Source organism: Vulpes vulpes, chromosome 10 (assembly GCF_048418805.1).
Source record: "Vulpes vulpes isolate BD-2025 chromosome 10, VulVul3, whole genome shotgun sequence".
In the NCBI taxonomy this organism is placed as follows: Eukaryota; Metazoa; Chordata; class Mammalia; order Carnivora; family Canidae; genus Vulpes; species Vulpes vulpes.
In genome coordinates this window covers 21,460,037-21,480,624 of record NC_132789.1, presented here as the reverse complement: position 1 = coordinate 21,480,624, position 20,588 = coordinate 21,460,037, and the positions used below count along the sequence as shown (strand labels likewise).

General features: G+C 54.1%; 1 protein-coding gene across 2 annotated transcripts; it reads right to left on the bottom strand.

Annotated features, from left to right (window-relative positions):
• Positions 1–4,499: 4,499 nt before the first annotated feature.
• ASPHD2 (aspartate beta-hydroxylase domain containing 2) lies at positions 4,500–16,977 on the bottom strand. 2 transcript variants are annotated; one of them, XM_072723123.1, is made up of 5 exons: positions 16,841–16,977; positions 15,524–15,606; positions 12,057–13,142; positions 6,960–7,073; positions 4,500–6,365 (listed from the first exon to the last, which is right to left on the bottom strand). In XM_072723123.1, exons 3-5 carry the CDS (start codon positions 12,940–12,942, stop codon positions 6,256–6,258), a joined length of 1,110 nt encoding a protein of 369 aa, XP_072579224.1. In that variant the 5' UTR covers positions 12,943–13,142; positions 15,524–15,606; positions 16,841–16,977; the 3' UTR covers positions 4,500–6,255. The 2 variants fall into 2 exon arrangements, with proteins under 2 accessions (XP_072579224.1, XP_072579225.1); XM_072723124.1 differs by lacking the exon at positions 15,524–15,606 and having other exon boundaries at positions 16,841–16,954.
• Between the last annotated feature and the right edge of the window lie 3,611 nt (positions 16,978–20,588).

Genomic DNA, 20,588 nt, shown 5'->3' with positions numbered 1-20,588 from the left:
CGAGTGTCAACCCCACAGTGGTCCTTTCCAGAGCTGCTCTCGTGCCCTTCACACCCCCACCGATACTGCTTTCCTAACACCCCACCCCACCGGCGTGAGCAGGGGCCACACGCTTTTACACTGCGTCAATGGTGGACCCCCAAAGGTACCGCCTCCTCATTCTCTGAACCTGTGTTAAAGGTAAAGGTTCCGTTGGTGTGATTAAGAATCTGGAGATGGGGCAGCCGGGTGGCTCAGCGGTTTGGCACCTGCCTTTGGCCCATGGCATGATCCTTGGGACCTGGGATCGAGTCCCGCATTGGGCTCCCTGCGTGGAGCCTGCTTCTCTCTCTGCCTCTCTGTCTCTCGTGAATAAATAAATAAAATCTTAAAAAAAAAAAGAATCTGGAGATGCAGAGAATACTCTGGATTATCCCAGTGCCATCACAGGAGTGCTGATCAGAGAGGCAGAGGAAGCCGATTCTCACTGAAAGGAGGGGGCATGGAGGCGGAGGCTGGAGTGACAGGGCCACAAGCCAGGGCCACCAGATGCCTCAAGAGGCGAGGGATGGATTCAGCCCAAGAGCCTCGGAGGCAGTGCCACTCCGGTGACGTCCTGATAACGGGTCCAGTGAAAGTGATCTTGGACGCGGGCCTCCGAAGTGTGAGAGAATACAGTTGTGTTGTTTTGAGACGTGTTTGTCCTGGCAATTTCCAGCTCCCCGGCTTTGGACGGTGTGGTGCCGCCACCAAGAAGCCCTGCCTGGTTGCAGAGGTGCTGGGAATTTATCCTGGGGCAGAGGGGGAGCTGAGCTCTGAAGCAGGGGTGTGACTTGATGGGACTCTCAGGAGAAAGGGCACTGGCTCCTGAATGGATGAGAAGCAGGGCAACAGGAGGGGGAGGTCCCTGTCCCCCCACCCCTCCCCACCGCAGCCACCCAGCGAAGCCCTGGGCCCTCGTGAGGAGACTGGGGCGGGATGGTGCCCGCTCAACACTTGTCAGCTAGGCCGAGGAGAAAAAAGATACTCTGGATCTTTTCTCAGTGCATCTGTTGAATTTGGGAAGCTTAAGGTAAAGGTTCTCAGGGCTTTGAGATTTTTAAAAAAGGACATTTCCTCCCCGTTTATTTTCCACATCTGAATCTGAAATCAGCTGTATTTCTCCTGGGGGAAAAAGTCCACAGTGCTTGTGAATCGTGTGGGAGCCCAGAGGCCGTTCCCCTGACTGCCCGTGTGCATGCTTCTCCCACGCTCCAGGGGCAGGGCTGGGAGCCGGGCCTGCTACACCCCAGGAGGCCCCCTGGGCAGGGGCAAGGGGTGGGGACAAGCACCCCCCACCTCCCATGCACTGGTGGAAAGGCCCCCTGGATGTCCTTCCTCCAGGCGGCCCAAAGGGGCTCCTGTGCCGATGGAAGCACAAGGGCTTTGGTGTCAGGGCCCCGGGGGGCTCAGATCACACCTCTGACTCACTGCTGTGGAAACGGCCTCGTGACTTTATTTCTTGGAACCTCAGTGTTGTCTTTGAAGTGGAGGGGAAAAGGTAATTCTGTAAATGGTGTAGCATATCGTGGGGAGCCCCCAGAAAGTGGGTTTGAGTGTCCCGAGAGAACAGATGGCCCTGTGCGAGCCATGGAGATGAGGCCTGAAAGTATGCCTGGGGTTCCACAGGCTGCCAGACCACGCGTTTGGTGCTTGGCTTCTAGTTCCAGCTCGTCCTCCAGCTGGCCACACGACCTTGGTCATGGCCACTGCCGCCCTAAGCCGCCACTTTCTGGGTCAATGCATGCAACTGTCTCTGCTTACCCCAGTGGTCCCCAAGTACCCGTGGGGCAATAATACATGCAAAGGAATCTTCTAGAGTGCACGTGCTCTCTGCCCCCAAGGAAGAAAGCTCTCTCACCTTGGATCCAGGGTGGCTGACGCATCAGATGTGGAAAAATGAGGGGAAGGGTAGGTGATCTGAAGTTGGGACCGACGGGTGTGCCTGGGAAGGAGGCAGAAAGTAAATCAATCTCTGTGTGTGTTGCCTCCTGCCACCTAATGCTACAATCTGCTTGAGTGTTTCCACTGCCATCTGTCAGCAGCCCGAAAATATATGGCCTTATTCTGTCCTGTTCCCTGTGTTTACATCTGGTTAAGCAAGATTTAGCTGGGAGGTAAATCATAGGGGGAGGTTGCTGGCAGCAGGGCCCCATGGTCCTCACAAACAGCATTTTGTACTAAGCCTTTGTTTCTCTTGTTTACATTTAAAAACTATGTATGGGGGACGCCTGGGTGGCTTAGTGGTTTAGCACCTGCCTTTGGCCCAGGGTGTAATCCTGGAGTCCCAGGATCGAGTCCCACATCAGACTCCCTGCATGGAGCCTTCTCCCTCTGCCTCTCTCTCTGTCTCTCCCATGAATAAATAAGATAAAAAAATAAATAAATAAATAAAAACTATGTATGGAGCACTTCCTATTCACCCAGAACTTGACATCCTATGATCTTATTCAAACCTCACTTTAAGCCTATGAAAGTGGCATGAAGCACATTTTACAGATGAACCCCAGAGTGGGTTGGGACTTTCTGGTGGCAAGGGATAGCAACCACAACTCCAGTTCGGTTTCAGAATAAAAAGGGAGTGTATTGGCTCACGGGTATGGCAAGTCCGGTGGTAGGGCTGGCTCCAGGCAAAGCTACATTCAGGACTCAGGTGATCTCCACACGGTGGAACCTGCTTTTCTCTGTGGGTTTCACTCTCAGATTTTCTTTACACTAGATCCTGAGCTCTACTCCATGAAAAGTGGCCTTTCTTTCTCAATGATCTTAGAGAAAGAACCGGATCATGTCCCCAGCCTTGACCCAATCGCGGAGGGCCAGGAGTATGGAATAGGCTCTGATTGGTCAGGTCTGGATGGTGAGCCCAGTCTTGCAGCTGGGGCTGGTCATCCTAGAAACCCCAAAACTAAGAATGCTACATCTTGCAGGAGGCTCAACAGGGTACCATTAGAGGAGTGTTACAAATAGCAGCCATCGTCTAGAAAGCTGGGTTAGGTCGCCTGCCCAGTGTCACACAGGGGCACAGCCTAGACTTAACCTGGAGCTGGCTGGTTTCAAAGGCTTTGTCATTCTTGCGTGGGCAGTGACCCTTGGCCCCAGCTACACATTAGAATCAGGGCAGGAAATGTGTTAAAACAAGTACTGAGACCTGGGCCCCACCCTGGAACAAAGAAATGGGACGCTTTGTGGGGGATTGGGGTGCAGGCATCAAAATTTCTCAAACTCCCCAGGTGATTGTATTGTGCAAAGTCAAGAACTGGCAGATTAGGATCACCTTTCTGCTCTCCCGCTATCTGTTGCAGGCCATTCAGTGTGCCACGGGTGGTCACTGTACACAGAGCCCAGACCATCTGGGTGAGCGTGGGGCGATAATGAGCAGGTGCCTGGGAGCCCTGGTATGTGACCTGTGCAGTCTGGGCTTGAAGGCGGTGCAGGCTAACTGGGTGGAAGCAGGGCTTCTCATCTGAAGCTGGGCGGGCACGCTGGCTCCCCTTTCTCACCTTGAGCATCCTTAGCTGTAGCGTGTAAATTATTTTAGCAATTGCCTAGTTGGCAATGCACACTTGAGGAGAGCGAGAAACATCTCAGCCCGGGGCAAGTGGTGCTCCCCCCTTCCACTTGCTGAGGGAGCCCGGCCAGGGCTGCGGCTGGAAGTACCCTTGCTGGGAAAACACCAAGCAGCTGGGTTGCTCCTGGGGCCCCAGGCCACCAGCGTCACCTACCTCTCTTTAAAAGGAAAAAATTGGGCAGCCCGGGTGGCTCAGCGGTTTAGCGCCGCCTTCAGCCCAGGACCTGATCTTGGAGACCTGGGATCGAGTCCCACGTCCGGCTCCCTGCATGGAGCCTGCTTCTCCCTCTGCCTGTGTCTCTGCCTCTCTCTCTCGCTGTCTCTCATGAATAAATAAATAAAATATTAAAAAAAATAAAAGGAAAAAATTCAAAATGTAGCTTCTGAGAGATCTGCTTCTTCCCCCGTAGTTAGGCAGTGGAAAGGAGCCCCTGGCTCCCCTGGCAACCTCCACCACTGATCAAAAGTGTCTATCTGCCTCTTCCCTACCTGCCCTGCTCCTCACCTGCTCACAAACACCATGGCAGAAAGGGGACCGTCACTGCTGCTGTGTGCGCCAGGCACCACCTCTGCAGTGGAGCAAACTGAGGCTCCTGGAGGCTCCGTGACTTGCTCAAGATTGGGTGGGAGCAAGCTCCTGGCACGGAGTCCCGAGTCCCCCCTTTCCCTAAAGCCACGATTCCTGTTCTCTGCCCAGCGTACCACTTAGAGTCCCTCACGTTCCAGGGCTCTGCTCCCGTCAGCCCACACGCGTTACTGGAGAACTGCGTTTTGCTTCACTCACCATATACACCAGAGCCTATGGGGCCCCACTCGTCTCTGCGACACAATCCAAAAGCCAAGAGCCTCCGACTCCTAGCATCTCCTGCCAAGTTCCCTCTTTTCCCCAAAACACCACTTTAGCAGGTCACTCTGGTTTTCAGCAAGGTCCTTTATTTATCTCCTGTTCCCCAAGCACGGCACATGAGCTCAGGTAGCCGCGTACCTGTGTGGGCTGCGGGCTTTGTAAACGGAGAGCAGTCAGTATGAATAGAAATCATGCACCTCGGTGATTCCGGAACAAGATACTTAATGAGTAAAAAGATTTCAGGTGTGTTTGAAATTGCTGCCCTGTCCTGCATTCTGATCACGGAAAAAAACATCTGTGTAGAAATTTTACTCAAATGGAGACAGGTTTTTCTTTGCTCACTTGCCAGTAACTGCCTAGTGCATTGCAGATCATGGTCACTTCCGACAGCTGTTCCTCCCAGAAGCTTCTGGTTTCCATTCGGACAAATATGAGACCTGTGTATGTGACAAGCTGTATATCCCACACCACTCCATGGCTTTATAAACTGGACACTGCCTGTGACACATTATTCAAAAAAAGGCAACTTTAAGACAGCTGGAAGGCTATTCTTGCACACCTCAGCTCACAGGCGAGTGTTTCTAGAATCAGTGCCTCTAACTGGCCGTGTCCTTCACAGGAGACCAAAAGGCCAGCACTGCCACGCAGGTCTTTTGGGTTTGTAGGTCTTCACAAAGGCCTCTCTCACACCCACTGGCTTAGGTCACTGTCACCCGGCATGCAACCCTATGCAATGACAAAGACACACGGGGCGGACACCTCCACTGTCTCTGAGTCCAGCACTCGAACATTTATGTACAGACAGATAAATGGAAAATCATAGGCAACAGAACTCCAAAGCAAAACAGACACTTTTTTGGTCAGATCTACAATTCCAGTTTTGCCAGAGGAAGGTGTTTCTGGAATGTCACCGGATGAGCGCGGTCTCACCACACCACAGTTCCTAGCAGCCAACCTGCTGGTCTCAACGTTCATCACCGTGGACTCAAAACAGCTGCACGGAGAATTTTCCGGGCCCGGTTTGGCAGTAGGGCTTCTGTAGGCAGTGAGGTAAGTGGATCACACGTTCTGCAGCTGATCCGTGGGAGCCCTGACTTGGCTCTCGAGGACACCAGACTCAGCTTGGAAGGAGAGCAGTGTTTACAGAGAAGGCTCCAGTCCCACCAGCCAAATGCTCCCCACCATCAGGGACCTGATGGGGTTCGGAGTGAGGTGAGCGATGGTGATAAGTCTGCTCAGGCCCAGCCGTGTGCACTGCCCCTGACGCTGGCTGGGTGTGGGGATTGCAGACTCTCCCCCTGCCATGGGGGAGGTAGGTGGGCTGGAGGGTCCCCTGTGTGACCATGACAGCAACAGAAGCCAAGGTCTCTAGCTCTCTGGTTTGCAGTTTTTTGTTTTGTTTCATTTGTTGTTCTTTATGATGACCACAAAGAGTTTTACATGATTACATTCAGACAACCATTTGGTTACTCTATTTCAGAGCACTGAAAAAACCAGGTAGCAAGACGGCGCAGACGACAGGGACCAAGCCTCTGGTCACAGAGCAAAGGAATGCACTATTAGGCAGAAAGGAATCGCAGAAGCAAATGACTGGAAGGAACAACAACAACAAAAATCTAAGGAGATACAAGCTGAAAATTTCCCATTTACAACAACCAAAGGAAGGAGGGACCCAACGTGATCTCAAAACCCCAAATAAGAACTTTCTGTTGAGGCAGGTTTCTGAGCATGGAATCACGGCACGGGTCGGGGCTGGACTGTACCCCAGGTTGTCCAGGCTGACCCGTGGCCAAGGTCGCCGACTCCAGCACGGGAAATATTCTCATCGTCCCGGAGCAAAGATGAAATCCAGGGCCTGGCGTTCGGCTGCTGCCACATTGGGATGCCATAAATCCACCATGAAAACCACCCGTGGGCCATCCTCTGCGGAACCTGGGGGTGGGGGAGGCACAAGAGAGATGAGGTTTGAACCTTCCCAGAACCAGGACCCACGTAGCACTGGACCCCACACAGTTAGCTTCTGGGTAGGGACCCATCCTGACCCCTGGCAGGGATGGGAAGGTCTCCTCCTCTCTGAACAAGAATGTTATCCTGGCTTCATAAGATTCTGGGTGAGACAAATGAAAGGAGGCACTGGGAGGCTGGAGAGGGAGGCAGGGAGGGCGGGAGGAGTGAGTGGTAGGTGGAGCACGGAGGAGTTTTTAGGGCAATGAAGCTATTCTGTATGATCCTGTCAGGGTGGATCCATGTCATTATACCTTTGTCACACCTACAGGACATACAGCAGCAAGAGTGAACCCTAATGGAGACTACAGAGCTTAAGCAATAATAATAATGTGTCGATACTGGCTCATCGGTTGTAACAAATGTAGCACACTAAAGCAAGATGGTAAACAAAGGGGAAATTGTGTGTCTGGAGGGGTGGGGAAGGGGGAGAGTGTATACTTTCTGCTAGATTTTTCTGGAAACTTAAAACCATGCTAAACACATACGGTTTGTAACAAACAAACAAAAAGCAGCACTCACCTTCATGGAATGCAGTGTGCAGGAAAGAGTCATCAAAGAGGAGGCAGCGTCCTTCTGCCCAACACTGGGGCTCTCCCCCGACCACCAGCTCGCAGCCACTTGGAGTTTTGAGACCTTTGGGGGGAAAGCGGAGAAAAGAGAATAAGGCAGGTGGCGTGGGGGATGGCCTGTGCTGGTGGGAGTTCTCCACTTCCGAAGCAGCTGACCTTCCACCTCACCCCTTGGAGCCCTGTTTGGGGTGGAGGCGGGGTACTGACAGGGCAAACACAGGCTACATAGCACCCCAACCATACTGAGCTCCCTGGAAAAATACATTCCTCCCTTGGTTTAATCTGGTCTGGGTCATGGGCTGCTCAGTGAGGCTGGCACTGAACTTTTCGAGACTCCTGAAGCTCATCTGTAAGTTCCCCCCCTTAACTGAAGAAGGTCCATAACTCACGTGGCCCAATAACTGTGTTCATTACAGCCCGATCTCTAGGGCTGTTTTGGTTGAGATGAAACAGTGCCCTCATCTTTGGGTTCCAGGCTTTAGATCCATCTTGGGGTCTGAGGATGGGCATGTGGTTAGTCTAAGCTCCTCCAGCTCCCTCTGGGAAGCTGGGAGGTCACCCCTGAGGCAGTGCCGGAGCTCCACGAAGTGGGCCCACACCTTCACAAGGAGCCATATGCTCACAACTGTAGGCAGCGGCTGCCAAGTCGGGGTGCCTAACCCCCAAAAGAGGACTTGGCTGAAATGCTGCTGTACATACAGTTTCATGTCCCCGTCTCCCACCTGATGATCTGGAGAAACACTGGGTCCCTGTCACCGCCTGGACGTCTATAAACGAAGGCACCACCACGGACATGAAACGGATACATGAGGGGCTGGGTGGGCCCTGCGACTCTCAGGAAGGATGGATTGGGAGGAAGCAGGGCCCTGGCAGACGGGGGTGGGATCATGGTGTTCTTGTCTGTCTCCGGTGACTAATGGCACAACCATGACATGGGACTAGTTGGCGCTGCCCCTTCCAAATGACTACTTAGGACAAACATGAAACAGGGTTCTAACAGAGCATTTTAATGCACCTCTTGAACCAGAAACGGACAGCTCCTGGAAGTATGTGTGGGGTAGGAATTCACACTGAGGCCACTGGAGGAGTGGCGAGGATGAGGACTTGGGGTCAGATGACTGACTCTGATCCTTAAGTGCCCCAGGACCTTGGGCAAGTCACTTAACCTCTCTGAGCCACAGTTTCGTCATCTATAATGGGGGAACCTTAGCGCACTTGCCTTCGGGGCTCTATGTGACCACTGTCCTTGCTACCAAGACCGTACAGACTGCCTTGAGCGCAGGTTTGGGCTGAATTAGCACTTTTCAGACATGACATCACCCATTCTCCAGATGGGAGCAACTGCGATTCAGAGAAGTGACCTGCCTGAAGTTTGCTCCTCAGTCCTGGTGGGGACATGAGATCTGAATCCAAATCCGTCTGGTTCCGAGGAACAGGCTCTTCTTAAACCACTGGACAGTATGTCAGTAGCAATGGTATGAAAGCGACTGTCCATTCTTACAGTTAATGTTTTCACTATCAGTAGGACACCTCATTGCATCAGGCGAGAAGGGCCCCTCAGACTCCAGAACCATCATCTCTCATCTCCCGCTACCATAACAACTGCTGAGGGTGGGGTGGGGGTTAGGGCTGCGATGGACCCAGACAGCCCTCACTGACTGGTTCAGGAGGACAAGGCTGTTAGGTCTCAGTGGCTCTCTGCAAGGACACTCCACCCCAGGGCTTCAGAAGAAGCTCTCCTTTCTCTGGGCCACTAAATGATTCACCACTGTGCACGACGGTACGATAGAAAAATGGTCTGGTTTGCTGGCTTGACAGCCCCCTGCCCCCTTTCCTCTGCCTTCCCCTTTCACCGTGGCTTCCAGAGGCCCATCATTCCTGCTTACTGCCCGCAAACCCCCTCAGTTGGCAGAAATGATCAATTCTCTCCCAGACAGAGCGTTCAGAGATCGGCCCCACGTCCTCTGGCTGAGGGCTTGCTGTTTGCCCCCACCAACCACTCAGCGAGGCAGGTCAAGGGCGCAGAAAGGGCTCTGTGTGCCAGAGGCCCCCACTTCCAGATGCCGGAGGCTGGCACTCAGGTGGTCACGGCACATCCAAGCTGCTCCGCCAGGCCCACCCTGCCAGACGGCCGAGAAACCCAACAGACACGTGAAAGGCAATGAGAGTCTAATTGTGCTTCTTTAGCAAGAATCTGCTGAATGTGCTCGTGCATTTTCATCTACCCTTTCCTGGGGGTTGGCCCTGTGGAAGGACATCCGCCTCCCCAGGAAATCTGCCTCATGAGCCTTGGAGGTTGCTTGCTGGAGGTCTGTGGCAGTGCGGTTTGGACATCCCAGCATGGCTGGAGCTCGGAGCTGTCCCATGGCTCTATGCGGGGTCCAGACCCAGTGACCCCCACCCTCCCCAGAGGCAGCTCAGCACAGTCCTTGGCATGTGCAGGGACTGGGTGAATGCACAGCGGTCACTGGGGTTTCAGGTGTCTGCAGGGTCAGCCCGACTAGTCACAACTCTGATGGATGGAACTGCAGGGGCCTCCTCCACTCCAGCCAGGTGAGCTGGCAGGGGGCGTGGCCACCGGACCAGACTCCCTCCCTCTCTGGCAACACCCAAGGTCAAACACACCTTTGTTTCATTCCCAGGTGGGTATGAATGTGCGCATGCCAGCAGAAAGAAGAGAACACTGAGCAAACCTGCCCAGGGAGCTTGCCCCGGCCGTGGGGAAGCAGCCACAGTCCAGCGGGACTCCTTCCAAGAGAACATGACACGGCCCAGTTTTTCTGGTGGCAGCAACTAGCTGGGCTGAGAAGCGAATGACAGGTCATCTGGAGGGAGGGCACGTGTGGGCATGGTTTACACTCACACGTGCGCCACACAGCAGCACCACAGGCCTTCACACGCAGGGCAAATCCTAGGTGTTCTGGCCACCAGCCCTTGCTACTCATCTCCTATTCCTGGAATTCTGCATCAGTCTGCAAATGCTCTTCCCTGTGAGTTACTCTGAAGCTTTTTAAAAACATACAAAGAAAACCTTTGAAAAAGGCACAGCACTGCTCCTTATTGCCCACAGCCTCAATCCCCAAGCCTGGCATGGGGCCCCCCTGCCCCACTGCAGCTCGCCCAACCTGTCTGACCTCAGCCCCGACCCTGGATGCCACAGCCAGCCATGTCTGCCGCTTGGCTTGGGTTGGGGAAGGCTCCACCCTGGCAGCCCTGGCAGCCCCAGCAGCCCCCCGGCAGCCCCCCACGCTCGGATCTGAGCCCCTCTGTGCAGGGACTTCACTGAGATCGCTCAGATAGCCACCTCAGCTTCTCGATTAATCAGAGTGCCCTTTACCTGACTGCCTTCTACCTGCCCATACTTCCCATGGGCTACTTAATCCTCCAGAGAGCCCCGAGGCACGTACCATTACCTCTGTTCTAGGGGCTCAGGGTTTCAAGGTCCCAGCCAAGAGCACTCGGCAGATGGGGCCCATCGAGCTGAGTCCAGGTACTCTTGCTTCCGAAGCCCAGTCATTTCCCACTGTGTCCTGAGGACCCACGTCTTAGGGATCCTTTCCTAGACTGTCCACACGGGTTTCATAACACAAACCACTAGCTACCACCGCTGTCCATGCCAAGTAGTCACAGGAGATCCCACTTTATTTAACCCTGTCAGCGATTCTGAGGTAAGTGCTACCTCCCCATTTTACAGATGAGGAAACTGAGGCACAGAGCGACTCAGTTACTTGCCCAGAGTCCCAGGGCTGACCGTGAAGCCAGGCCACCTCCTCTGGCACCTCTGTCCTCTCCTGTCTCTGCTCTTGAAATACTCATCGTGTTAAGTGCTCGAATCTAGTTGTTTTTCAAAGTGGCAAAGCCCTCTGTCCAAGTCACGTTTTGCTCAGAATCCCCACATGGGGTGGGGGAAGCAGAAGGTTCCAGGGGAAGCAGGGCTGGAGCATCTGAGGTGTCTGGCTCAGGTCCCCCCCAGGCTGCCCTGATGCTCCTCTACAGAACACTTAGGAACTCCTGGCTCCAGCTTAGAGCGGGGCTCCTCTGTGTGTGCTTTTTCTTACTCTGTTCCAAATCCAAGGCAGCCAGCACTGCAAACTTCCTGAAGCTGGACTTTGCCCGGGCTCTGGGCACACCGCCCTAGTCAGGGATGCTAACTGGTGGTGCCACTGCCCCAGTAACCAACCCATTATCATGACTCACCAGGAACAGGGCATTCTGGGGAACTACCAGCCCTACGTACTGAGTTGCGGTTAAGCCTACCTAAAGAGTGAGTACTCCATGTCAGGCTCCCTGTGAATAAACGCCTCACGATACACATTCTCTAATTAGACCCTCAAAGTAACACCCCAGGGAATGAGCCTTTTACCTTTCCTTTCTAAGTGAGGGCACGGAGGTCCAGGGAGGTGAAAGTGATCTGTCCAAAGTAACACAGCTAGCAGGTGGAGGGGCCAGGATGCAAACACGCCCGAGTGGACCCCAACCCTGTTCTCAAAACAACTGCCGCACACGTTAACGATCTCCCTAGAATCTGAGTAAGACCAGCATTAACACCACGCACGACTTCACCCTTGATTCAGAAGGCACTAGCATCTTTCACAGCCACCCGGATGTCATTATGAACGTCAGTGATCGTTATTATAGCCTTGGCTCTGGAGCTACGCTGTCCAATACAGTAGCCGCTAGCCACGGGTCCCTTTTTAAATTTAGATTAAGTTAGGAATTCTGTTCCTCCCCGGCACCAGCCACGTTTCGAGCACTCAGTGGCCACGTGCTGCTAGCGGCTACTGTACTTGGACAGGACGGATGGAGACCACTTCCGTCACCACAGAAAGTTCCTCTGGACAGACCACCTGTCAGATAATACTGATCACAAGTTCCTTTTTTGACTCGCTCTCTGCTGTCACCATCGTTTACACGCAATTCGTCAATCTTTGACGGGAGCACAGTGGAGAATGTGAACCGGCACGACTCCGGCTACTGCGCTCTTATGCCACCTGGGGGGCCGCGCACGGAAGGGCGTGTGCCACGAGACCCCAATCCCGCCACATACCTAAATGGCATCGGATGCGGATGTTGGTGGGCCCGTAGTGCTCCGTTATCACAGTCCCGGGGCTCAGCACGGAGATGCATGCGTTCCCAAAAACATTGTTCCCAATACAGGTCCGAAGGCTTCCAAGCAAGCGGTACGTCCGTGGGCACTTCCTGCAGTTCCTGGGAACGCAAACCCCCTGATTGACCAAGTAAAAGGTGACCCACTCCCCGCTGGGGGTGCTGTTCATTTTCCATCCTTGCGGGAGGCTGCAGTTTGAGAACGCTTTGTAGAGGGTCTCAAACTCGCACAGGATGGTCTGGAAGTTCCGTTCCAGCAGTTCCACGTCATGCTTCTGGGCATCTCGGGAGAAGTAGGGCGTGGTGGGGAGGTCAGGCAGGAAGAAGACCTCAGGCTTCTGGATGGAGGGCCGGCTGTTGAGGTAGCGGCCCTGCTCGCGGATGCCCTTGTGGATGCGGCCCATGCCGGACCAGGAGTACCGCTTGGCGTACTCCTGCAGGTTGTGGTAGAGCTTCTGGTTGAGGCCCTCGTTGTGGGCACAGCGCACACACTCGGGGGACTGGCAGTATACGAACCCGTTCTGCAGCCCGTTGGCGTCTGCACCCTGCATCAGGGCGTTGACGGATGCGTAGGGCCGGGGCTGCTCCCGGCCCACGTGGTAGCAGTACCACACGAACAGGACCAGCAGGCAGGCCACGGTGACCACAGCGGTGGTGTCACAGTCCCGCACCGACTGGATGCCCGTGGCGATGCAGTCCCTCAGGCCGTCCAGCGACCAGCTCCAGGCCACCAGCCACTCAAGCGACATCTTGAGGGAGTTGCTGTTGGGGGTGCGAAGCAAGGGCAGACAGTCACTCCTTGGGGGTCCCAAGGGCACCCACACCATGCAGCTCAACGTGGGGGGGAAGGGGAGGCTGGGGCAGGGGGAGGCATGGCTGCCACTGTTCCTCGGATCCCGCCGAGGGTGGCATTGACCAACGTCTGGCCCACCACTCTGCTCCCGGCAGAAGTCACCGCAGGTAGGGTGGGAGGAGCCTCTGTCACGCCAGCAAGGGGGAGTCAGTCACCGTGAAATGATTTTCAAACCTGAGATGAAAACAGAAAAGGAAACTAGCATAAATTTTTCTACCTGGAAAAAAATCCTCAACTGAAATGTAAAACCCCAGATCATTGTTGAAGGTCCTCGTGAAGGCAGGGGACACACATCTCAAGCTTGTGTGTTCTCTTCTCATTTTAGCACAGCCCCCATTTCCCAAAAGGCCAGTGATGTGCAATCTGCATCCACTACTGACAATTACACAAGCCCCACCTGTTCTGTGTCATCCTTAGGGGATGTTAACAGCCCCATTTTACGGGTGGGGAAACCGAGACCCCAAGAGGTCATATACTTCAGCCCAAGTTCACACAGCCAGGGCAGGGACACACACCCCTGCTGACTGCAGGGTGATGTCTATTCATAGGAGGCGTTTCATAATACCTGTTCTCCTTAACTCTCTGGATCTTTACAGAGAGATCTGGATTCTAAAGCATCTTAAAAATGGCAAAGGAGGGGCATGTGGCTGGCTTAGTCGGGAGAGCATGCAACTCTTGGTCTGGGGGTCACGAGTTCGAGCCCCACGTTGTGCACAGAGATTACTTAAAATAAATAAGTAATTCCTAAAAATAGCAAAGGGGCCTTAAAACTGCATGTTCCCCATTTTACTTTCTCTTTTCATGATGCTTCCTCATTCTTAATCTCTCTTGCCCTTCTGACACAAGGGTTTAGCTCAAGCTGGAAGGGGAAGTGGTCTCTTGGGGGTCACATCCCCATGGCAGACACTGGGTGTTTCTGTCTACCTGCCTGGGATACTACTCACTGGTCTCGCCCACAGGTTAGGAGAGGAAGTGATGGGGGATAATGGAAATAGAAGCCCTCATAGGTCCAGTCTCTGAAACAGGAGCACTTTGCCAGGTACCCCTGCCAATGGTAAGAGCCAGTGTCTGGCACCCTTGTTACCCTAAAAGCCTGATCAGAGCCCAGAAGTCACGTTGCCCGTGTCTATAAAGCCCCAGCCATGTTTTCCAGCTGAGACCCTTCGTCCAGCCTGTGTGTTCTAATCTGAGCACAGCCAGGTCTACAATCTCCTACAAACCTAATACATTCCCTCAGCGCGAGGGGCCGCATAGTTCAGAAAAAAATGGTTTTGTGTGCTACCTTCCCTCTTGGGAATAGAAATCAACTGAAACACAGGGAAGGCTGTCCCTTCTCCTTTCTCTGGGGACTAAATTTGGCTGGAAAATTCTTGTGAGGTGTCAGAGAGGCCAAGAACCCAAACTGGAGGTGGGCTGGACCCTGGATGAGTCACTTCCCCTCCCTCTCAGTCTCCTTGTCTCTAAGAAGGGGTCCTGCCCATCTCCCTGGATGCAGGGCCAATGACGACCAATGTAAAATACTTAGGATATCACAGTGAGCCTTTAAGATGTGTTGATGAGTGCTCAGACGTGTGGCACCCCATGTGGATCAGCCTGCGAAGTAAAGGCGGGGCATCGGGGAAAGCCATCTCAGGACCAGGGACCCTACGGACAAATTCTGGACACTCTCATTGCCACGCACCTGAAGTGATTTTTGTTTGTCCCCAGACTTGCAGAGCTGAAAATGAAAGAGAAACCTTAGGTGCTCATTAACTGCCTGCTTGCATATTCCCAGCTTAGGTTGAATTAAGCATCGCTTGCCTCTAATGTTTAGCAAGTCAAAAACACACACGCTAAATATTCCCGGCCGTTTTTATGTTTCTAGGAAAAATACAAGAGTGGGGAGGCTCGCAGCTCAATTCTTTTCTCGCACGTTCTCAATTTCTTCACAGATCTGGGCCCCCCTGGCTGGAAACAGACCCCAGGGCGCCCCTGGTTCTCTCCTAGCCATACCATAACAGGCACCGGATCCCTCTACAGGGAAAGGGAAAAGGAAAGAAAATCTGGGATGATTTTTCCCATGTTTTGTTTGCCAGCCTGTCTCCCGAATAGAACAGAACCCCGGGATTCCTGAAATTCAGTGTGAAGCTGTCATCTGTGTGATAAACAAGCACTTTTACTGAAAGGATTTCCCCCTCCCTGAGCTCAACCTCTAATTGGAACTTTTAAACTCAGCCTCTCAGGAGGAGAGGTTTTTCTTAAATGAGCAGCGAGATGGTGATAATTGAACAAACACCTGTTAAGTGTCAGTTCCCATCAGCCCTGCTAATCGCTCAACTAGAGCACAGTGAAAACCCGGAAGGCAGGGTGGATGACGAGGGGATCTCTCCACTGGACACCCCTGCAGCTCACCCTTGTCCCGGGGGAGGAAGCCTCATTCTGGACAATGCTAGCCAAGAGCACTCTCTAGGCTGAAGTATAAACAAAAGGCAGCAAGAGATCCTGATGCCCTGAACCCAGCTTCAGACCCTGTTCTCATCAACAGCACTGAGAGCTGAAGTTAGGGCTTTTCTTACCTGCCAGTTACTTTTAGCCAAAAGACACTGGGAGGCCCCTGAGCCCAGAGGTGGATTTAAAGGTTCATGGCTGAAATGTGACGCTAAAAAACAAAACAAAACAAAAAACAAAAAACCCTTACAATTACAGGGTGATCGACAGCTTATTAAGTACTGTTTCAAACATGTGACCCTCCCAGCATCCAGTGACAGCCACCAACGCTCCAGTGGGAAGGGTGTGGATTCTCCCTCTCCCCAGTTCCTGGCTCAGGGACTACAGTACGGTCCAGTTTCCTTCACACATCTGATCATTTGCATGTTTCATGTGTGTCCTCGTTAGGGACAGGGACCTGTCACTGCAGTTCTGCTCTTTAATAACTCCTATGGTAAAGGTCGGTCAGCTCTGGGGAATAGGGTCCAAATTCATGTCCAATGGGTTGAGCAAGTCCAATGAAATATAACTTCTGATGCGATGGAACATCTGGGGGACAGACTCCGCTCTAACCTGGCTAATGCCGTTCACCTTACAATCCAGGAGGCTGCCCAGTGCTAAGGAGCTTCTGGTCACTTTCAGGGTGTGGCCAGGGCGCCCTAGAAGCCCCCCGCCCCCAACAGGAGCAGGGCAAGGTGTGTGATGCAGGTCACCTTCTCCACCCAGGACCCACCGAACTGCCCTGGGGCCAGCCCTCCCCCGTGGGCAACTGGAGACCTCCCCTCCTCACTTTCTGGGCCAGCTTTCTCAGCATCCGCCCACTCTGGAGAGTGGGGACGTGGGGGGCGGCGGAGGGGTTAACACAGATGGTGACCACCAGGAGGTCGGGGGGGGGGGGCACGGAAAGGTGAGTGCTGGCAGGAAAAGTGTCTGGAGGCTAAAGATGTCGGGGGAGGTGGCTCGTAGCGACGGCTCACGGGACAGGGGAGGAGGGCCGCCGCGGCGAACCGGGAAGTGGGGGACACTCGGGGCCGGGGGAGGGGCAGCAGGCGAGCACCGGCGGCGGGGAGGAGGAGGGGCGCCGCGGGGGGCCGGGGCTGCGAGGAGGGTGCTCCCCGCCCGCCGCCAGCTCGGAGCGAGCGCCCCGCCGCGGCGCCCCTCGCCGGGCCGGGATGCGGGGCGCGGGCGGGCGCCGGCGGCCCCGAGCATCCCCGAGCATCCCCGAGCATCCCCAGCGGCCGCGCGGCGTGGGGCGTGGGGCGTGGGGCGTGGGGCCCGCGGGCCTGCGGCCGTCCGGCCCCCGCCTCCCCCCTGGCTCGCTCCCTCTCCGCGGGGTGCGGGGGTGCGGGGGGCGCCGGCCGCGCAGTCCCCCACGGCGCCCCGCAGCCCCCGGGGACGCCGCTTACCTGCGCGCGGGCGGCGGGGGCGGACCGCGGGGCCGGGACGACGCCGCCGCCCGAGGGCGCGGACGCGCAGACGCCCCCCGCCCGCGCCGCGGGGCCACCGCCCGGCCCACGCCGCGGGAGCCGGAGCCGGAGCCGGAGCCGGAGCCGGAGCCGAGCGGAGCCGAGCGGAGCGGGTGCCCCCGCCGGTGCCGACGCCGCGCTGCGCTCCGCGGGGCCGCGCGGACCACAACTCCCACAATGCCGCGCGCGGCCGGGCCGGCGCCGGGAGGGGGCGCGGGCGACGGGCGAGGCGGGGCCGGCGCCGGGAGGGGGCGGGGCCGGGGGCGGGGCCGGGCGGGGGCGGGGGCGGGGCCTGGAGCCGGCGCGGGGGGCGCGGGGGGCGCGGGGGGCGCGGGGGGCGCGGGGGGCGCGGGGGGCGCGGGGGGCGCGGGCGGGCGGTCGTTCATTCATTCGCTGGTCGTCCCGCCCGGTGCCCCTGCCCCGCTCCCCGGCCCGGCCGCGCCGCGCTCGCTCACGTCCCCCTGCCCTGCTGCCCCGCTCCTCCCTCTCCTTCCCTCCGGCCCGACGCCCTCTTCCCTTTATTCACTGAGCCGCCGCCCGCTCAGGCCGTTCGGGCCCTTGGAATCAAACCGTAAACCGAACAGCAGCCCCGGGGTCTGTCCAGACCAGCGGGCGTTGGGCGCGGGCGGCCTCCCGTGCCTGGCCCGGGCTCCCTGGGCGGCCGTGCCCACGAGGCCCCTGCCGGGGAGCCTGGCCCGCGGCCCAGGGTGCCCGGTCACCGCGGGGCACACGCACCATCACCTGGCGCGCCGAGCAGGCGACGGGAAGGTGCTGGGGGGGCGCGGGCGGGGCGCGAGAGGGCGGGGCGCGGTGGAGGCCCCCAGGGAGGCCTCGCTGAGGAAGCGATGCTGAAGCGGAGATAAGCTGGCAGGGGCCGCGGGACGTGGTAAGGGCTCCGGGGTTCAGTGCATGGCTGGGTTCTGGGAACTCGGGAGCAGGGGGGCTGACCCACGATCCATCTCGTCTGTTCTCCTGTCCCAGCACCCACTTCAACCATGTCTCAGGATCTACCTCCCACACCTGTCCTAGAACCCACCTGGTCTCTGATCTAAGGACTCCCCTCCACCATGTCCCAGGATCCACCTCATCCTTGCCCCAGAACCCAGCTGGCCCCTGACCTAACAACTCACTCTACCACGTTCCAGAATCCTCCTTGTCCTTGCACCAGAACCCACCTCTGCTGTGGCTCAGAATCCACCTCTGCTGTGGTCCTGAACCCACCCCACCGTGTCTTAGAATCCACTTCATGCCTGTCATCCTCTCCCTTGTCCTTACTCCAAAGGAGGAAGAGCTGTTTTCCCCCCTCTCTTATTCTACTAAAATAAATGAAATGCATACATTGGGAAGCCATAAAATGCGTCCAGATTTGTTCAAAGTGTGGGTAATCAACACAGTCATCCGATTTAGAAACATTAAACAAGATGTCTCTTTTCACTGCCAGCCTCGCAGTGGTTGAACCCAGGGAGGGCGGAGAAGGTAGGAGGGCATTTGGTCCATCTCACATTCAGGAAGTTGCTCAAACTCAGACAAACTCAGCAAGGGTGCTTATACATTCAGTCAGAGCATCACCCTGAAAAGGAAAACATTCTTCATATAGTTGTAAATGTGTGTTCCATTCCTGGATCACACCATCTGTAGTGCATTATGAATTAATATTGTCTATAAATCCTGTAATTATCTTTGACCGGTGCAATTATACTGCTCTGTATTTGTTAAGAGTATTTATTTGTTCCCAATGGCAGTATGAGTGTTTACACATTTTGCTAACCCTGCTGGCCATTTCTGCCCGTGGGAGACAATTGGGATGGGAGGTGAGGTCTCCCAGAAAAAGGGTATCAGGCCTTCTTCCAGAGGGGGCTTTCAGATGAGAGCTCCAGATAAATTGTCATTGCGCTAATGGAGGAGACAAGGCAAGGGCCAAGTGAGTCTAAATTGCCTGCCTCCTGCTTGGCTGCCACCCGCGCTCTCCTCCTCTCCCGACTGTCTCCTCAGGGCAGTCCTCCCCGACCCACTCTGAGGCTGTACAACCTATCATTATGCATCTCGTACACCCATGGAGTCCACCCAACTCCCTCCTGCTGCAGATGGAGTCACTGGGGGTCCAGAGAGAAAACATGCCTTGCTCAATCAAGGTCACAGCAAGTCAGTAAGGGAATGTGTAGACCTTCAAGAAAATGCTTGCTTGGTGTGTTAAAGAAACTAGTATAGTCTCTGTCGAAAGAAATTGAGTAGTATTTGTTAAAACAACAACAAATGTGTATGCCCTATGAAAAATCAATTTAACTACTCTGGAGAAATTCTAGAATGGGTAAAGGAATAGTGATGTTTTTATATTATATAATCCTGTGCAACTATTTAAAAGGAGGAGCCAGATGTATATGCAACAATATAAAGCTCCTAGGGGCCCCTGGCTGGCTCAGTCTGAAGCACATGCTTTCTTGGTCTCAGGGTTGTGAGTTTGAGCCCCACGTTAAATGTAGATATTACTTAAAAAAATTAAATCTTAGGGTGCCTGGATGGCTCAGTCAGTTAAGCGTCTGCCTTCTGCTCGGGTAATGATCACAGGGTGCTAGGGTGGAGCCCTGCATCAGGCTTCCTGCTCAGTGGGGAGCCTGCTTCTCCATCTCCTGCTCCCCCTGCTTGTGCTCTCTGTCTCTCACTGTCAAATAAACAAGCAAATAAATAACTAAAAATCTTTTTAAAAATTAAATATATATATATCCTAAACAAATAATAGAGCAAAAAATCAGAATCATGCTTGTACTATCATTTTATCTACATAATACATACACACAACACAAAATGTTACTCTATAGTTTCTGTGGATATATACATATATGTATATAAAAGCAGGAGAAAAGCATTAGAAGAATACACTAGTATGTTCTCCTTTTTAAAATTTAAAGTATTACAATGTTGGCAAATGCAAAGAATATCCCTCAGAGGAAGCGCACAAAATTCATGAGTTGTAACTTCAGATGCCATTAAGAAGGAAAAAGAAATTAGGCACAGCGGACAAAAGGAACTCTGGCATTTTCTGGAATGTTGTAATTTGATTCAGTATTTTCAAAAGGATTTAAACGCTCCTGGAACAAAATGCAAAAAGGATAAATCAGTTACTAGGAGTACCTCTCTCCCTTATCCCTCAACCACCCAATTCCCTTTCCTTGAGACAATCAATTTAACCAATTTCTCAGGCATCCTTCCAGGAAAATGTTGTGCATTTGCAAACACGATACAGAAATACTTTAACTTTTGAAAAGGAAATATGAGTATATTATTAGTGATATTAAAAATGAATTTTTAAGGGCCACCTGGGTGGCTCAGTTGGTTAAGCATCTGTCTTTGGCTCAGGTCATGATTTCAGGCTCCACGAGTCCCCACGAGTCCCCACGAGTCCCACGAGTCCCACATCAGGCTCCTTGCTCAGTGGGGAGCCTGCTTCTCCCTCTCACTCTGCTACACCCCCTGCTTGTGCTCTCTCTCTCTGACAAATAAATAAATAAAATCTTTAAAAAATGGATTTTTAGAATAAATTTCAAAATTACATTAAAAAGTACTTTTCAAGAATGAAGAATTGCTCAATATGAGAAAAATCTTTTGATAGACTTCATCATATTAACAAATTAAAGTAAAAGCACTACAAAACATCCCAATAGATGCAGAAAGGCCATTTGACAAAATTCAA

What these genes read in the sequence shown, in the direction of transcription:
- ASPHD2 (XM_072723123.1), bottom strand. Translation starts at nt 12,942, where the DNA reads ATGGTGTGGGTGCCCTTGGGACCCCCAAGGAGTGACTGTCTGCCCTTG. An exon ending in CCGCATCCGATGCCATTTAG is followed by an intron (nt 7,074 to 12,056) that starts GTATGTGGCGGG and finishes TTCCCCCCAAAG; the next exon opens with GTCTCAAAACTCCAAGTGGC. An exon ending in GCACACTGCATTCCATGAAG is followed by an intron (nt 6,366 to 6,959) that starts GTGAGTGCTGCT and finishes CCCCACCCCCAG; the next exon opens with GTTCCGCAGAGGATGGCCCA.